Source organism: Montipora capricornis, chromosome 9 (assembly GCF_036669925.1).
Source record: "Montipora capricornis isolate CH-2021 chromosome 9, ASM3666992v2, whole genome shotgun sequence".
NCBI classification, from domain to species: domain Eukaryota; kingdom Metazoa; phylum Cnidaria; class Anthozoa; order Scleractinia; family Acroporidae; genus Montipora; species Montipora capricornis.
In genome coordinates this window covers 37,456,772-37,460,501 of record NC_090891.1, presented here as the reverse complement: position 1 = coordinate 37,460,501, position 3,730 = coordinate 37,456,772, and the positions used below count along the sequence as shown (strand labels likewise).

Below are 3,730 nucleotides of genomic sequence, written 5' to 3'. Positions count from 1 at the left end.
TTGCCTGGTATTATTGTTTAATTTTGTTCGACGGAGTCGGAATGCACTGCGAGTTCGCAAATAGACACAACATCTTCATCCTTTTTATGCCATTTATACAAACGCCTTTTAACATTTAATTCCTACATCCTGCTACTTAGTGAATTTGTCCACATTTAGTGCAAAGTGTACATTTGTTATTATTTATTAAGTGGCAGAGATTCGGCTAGTTAGTCGTGTCTGATGTTTGTATTCTATTCTGTTCATTAATTTCTTAAGCTATTTTGCAGTAGTTAAATAAATAAATGTTTTTCTTTCAGAAGTGAAACTTTGTAGTTACTACCACACCTACACAAGGCTAGATTGCCTTTTCACACTTACTATAATCTATGCATGCAGTCTTAGAGCTGCAGCGAGTAAGTTCCATGTGCTGCGGTGTTGTCGACACTGGACTCCAAGACTTGTGCCATCATCTTTTCATCCCAATTCAGAGGGGCATGAAAGAACCTATCGTCCGTCAAATTATTGATAACGAGTCGTGTGAGTGGTCTGCACGACGAGCTTGCCTAGAGCAGCCTCGTCTTCATGCATTCGTCTTTTGGGACAAGCGCAGCACAAAGTTCCCTTAGTTAAGTTGGGCAGGTTCCACGCCAATAAACGTTCGTTAGATGTAAGTTGCTTGCCACAAGTGTTTCATACTTTCGTCAAAAAGTGAGCTAAGTTGGTCGCTAGAGGCTGCACCATTTTATTTTTTGGGACGCATGAGTGGAAAATTAATCCTAATGACCTTACGAAATAATAGCCAAAGACTATTTAATTTCCAAATAAACTTCATTCTCATTAATCTAATATGACTACGATCTAAATTTTACAGTTCATACACCTTTTTGCAGATACGGCGGCCATTTTGATTTCTATCGTTTCGAAAGACATTATGGGATGCTCAGGGGACAAATTAATACGTATTTACACCCTGGGCATCCCATAATAGCTATTTGAAACAATAGAAATTAAGATCGCCGCCGTATCTGCACGCTCGTTTTTGAGACGCGGACGGCAACCGGAAGAGAACATTTCACGTGACAGGACAGAGGTGTCTCCTAGATTTTTATACTAATCATCTCTAATGGAGAAAAGATACTTAGCAATGTAAATGTGGTTGTGTGAAAGCAAGTTAAAAGGGAAAACAACTCACGTCCGGTTGTCGCCTGCGTCTCAAAAACGGATGTGCTTAAGCTCCCTAATTCAGTTCCTTCCGATCCCAAATCAATCACACAGGAAGCAACCCAAAACGGGCTGACCTGCAAATTGTGCTTCCTCTCATTTCTTCCTTACTTTTCCATCTCCTTTATTTCCAATAAGAAACTTCGTTAATCTTGATCCATGCAGATCTCGTTCTTGTTCACTTGTTCAGCGTCTCCGGAAAGGTAGATTTGTTTCGTCTTACGGGTGGCTCCTGCTATTAGCTTTCAATAGTAGATCCTCTGCGATTTCTTTTCTAACTTTTTTTTTATTCTCCTTCAATGAATAAGGGCCTATCCAAATGAATAACAGAGCTAAGATAATGAAATGAAAGATTCTGCTTACAAAGTTGCAAGCATAAACACGTCAATCGTACAACAGGCACATTGCACCTGCAATACTTGAATACGCAATACTGAGACCTTATATGTAGTCTCACGAGATAAGCCTCCAATCTGCTTAGAGGGGAGGTGGTCCGTATAAATAAACTGAAACGGTCAAAATGCAACAATGTCCATGAGTTGTTTTATGAGTAGCTAAGGGGCGTCAGGGTTTCTGTTCAGTCAGGGTTGAATGGCTGCAAGACGAAAATTTCGGGGTCGCATTGAGCAATTCAATACCAACATTTGAGTTACCAGTGCTGGCCCGAGATCTTTTACTAATGCTTTGGAGGTGGATATTGAAAGCACCTCGATGCTTAAGTTTGCATATCTGTTGCAGCTGACCTCGAAAATTTCTTAAAGTGAAGAAACATATTACTGGATTAACAATACAGTAACAGCTTGCCAGAAGGTGAAATGCGTAACACACTATCATAAAAACATGATTACATGGTGGAAGGCTATTCGGGACAAACAATCGCAGCAATAAGAACACCGTATGACCCGTCAAACAGATGTAAACTGCCAGTACCGTAGCTAGTGCCAGCTTAAGTAGATTTGCAAAACGTTGACGACTTCGCCTGACACCCTTGGTGCTGCGATGAGCGGACATTTTATCTATTCGAAGTTTGAAGAAAATGAGAGAGTACAGAACAGGAATTACGGCTAAAGGTATTAATAACACCACTGTGAATAAAAAGACAGCATATCTGCGGACCGCCGGCGAATCCTTTGAAATTTGACAAGAAATAATATTTTGTTGCTTATCCTCCACAAGTTCAAATAAATATATATATGGGGAGTGAATAGCTGCGGACACAACCCATGTTAAAGCCACTAGAGAGCGGCGAGTATTGGCGGTGATTCTTCGAATTTTCAAGGGATAAAAGACAGCGAAAAAGCGTTCAACGGCGATTAATACCAAGCTTTGGGTCGAGACACTCAGTGAGATGTCAGTCAAGAAGTTGCACATTTTGCAAAGAACTTTTCCCGTCAGTCCTTGGATCTGCCAAGAGTAGGAATGAGTTATTTGAAAAGTGAGAAGGCGAGGAATGAGAAATATCGCGGTTAAGATGTCAGACGCTGCCATGTTAGCAATAAGAAGCATAACTGGTTCCTTCATGCGCAGAAATGCAGCCATCAAGAGGATGTTTCCAACCAAGGCGATAGCAAGTGTAAGCGCATTAATTGTAGCATTTAACTCAGTGATTCCAACAGGTTCAACGGGACAGGATTCGTTTGAAACGTTATTGCTGCTGTTTGCATCATTCGGTATAGGGAATGAGTTCACAGTGACTTGGCCGATGCTTTCGTTCATGATGATACTGTGATCAATAACTTTGTCTGGTCTGGAATAACCTCTCTGCAGTCAAACGTGCTCTGATATGTCTACAATCGTTCTGTGGACGGCTATTTCTTCATCCCACTGTCCTCGAGCGTTTGAAAACACCTTCGGCAAAGCTACGTGCTCTATATTTCGAGATGCCTTTTCGACAGATATCCGGCTAGCTAATTTTCAGTCTTATATCGTATTCCTCGCACGATATTTCATCCACTGCAGGAATAGTAACAACACTGTCTGCTAAGCCTCAGATTCACAATCATCATAGAGTTTACCTTTTGTCCCGCACTGGTTGCGATGAAAATGAACTTCACTCCACGAATAAATGGACGGCGGTGAACACTATCGATGGTATTCAGATACCCGGGTGCCGCTATCTGAACTGTGCTTTTCCGTTCTTATGGGAGTATTTATCTTTGTGTTGAGAGGAAATCGAGAGGGGGCGCAGTAAGTAATCATTGACTTTTTGTCTGTCGGCCTTTATAGGGAGCTAAGATCATTTCGTGTCGAAACCTAACACGTCAGGGGTTAAAAAATGTAATTAGCGAACAGGTGCTTTCTCTACCGTCTGCCTCAATATTCCCTGAAGTAAAAAACTGTATAGTAAATAGGGCTGAGATGTTTCCAATACCCTTTTATATCAAGATTTGAGACCAGTCTGTAGTCAATTATACAAATACGTTGCTCAATCTAATATTTTTTTTTTACCATTTTGGAAATTGACTGAATGCTTAACCAAACGAGTTGGCTCGTTTTCTAAGCGCTTCTTACTTATGACAAAAAATCC

The 3,730-nt window shown here is 40.9% G+C and overlaps 1 protein-coding gene and 1 long non-coding RNA gene across 2 annotated transcripts; both read right to left on the bottom strand.

Moving 5' to 3' along the window:
- LOC138016057 (prokineticin receptor 2-like) lies at positions 1–3,228 on the bottom strand. The gene has a single exon (XM_068863233.1). It carries the CDS (start codon positions 2,917–2,919, stop codon positions 1,768–1,770), a length of 1,152 nt encoding a protein of 383 aa, XP_068719334.1. The 5' UTR covers positions 2,920–3,228; the 3' UTR covers positions 1–1,767.
- On the bottom strand, positions 1–3,374 carry LOC138016077 (uncharacterized). Its single transcript, XR_011125726.1, has 2 exons — positions 3,219–3,374; positions 1–1,514 (listed from the first exon to the last, which is right to left on the bottom strand). It is a non-coding gene; the product is annotated as an uncharacterized lncRNA (long non-coding RNA).
- Between the last annotated feature and the right edge of the window lie 356 nt (positions 3,375–3,730).

Bases quoted from the DNA above. Each gene is read 5' to 3' on its own strand.
- LOC138016057 (XM_068863233.1), bottom strand. From the start codon at position 2,919: ATGAACGAAAGCATCGGCCAAGTCACTGTGAACTCATTCCCTATACCG.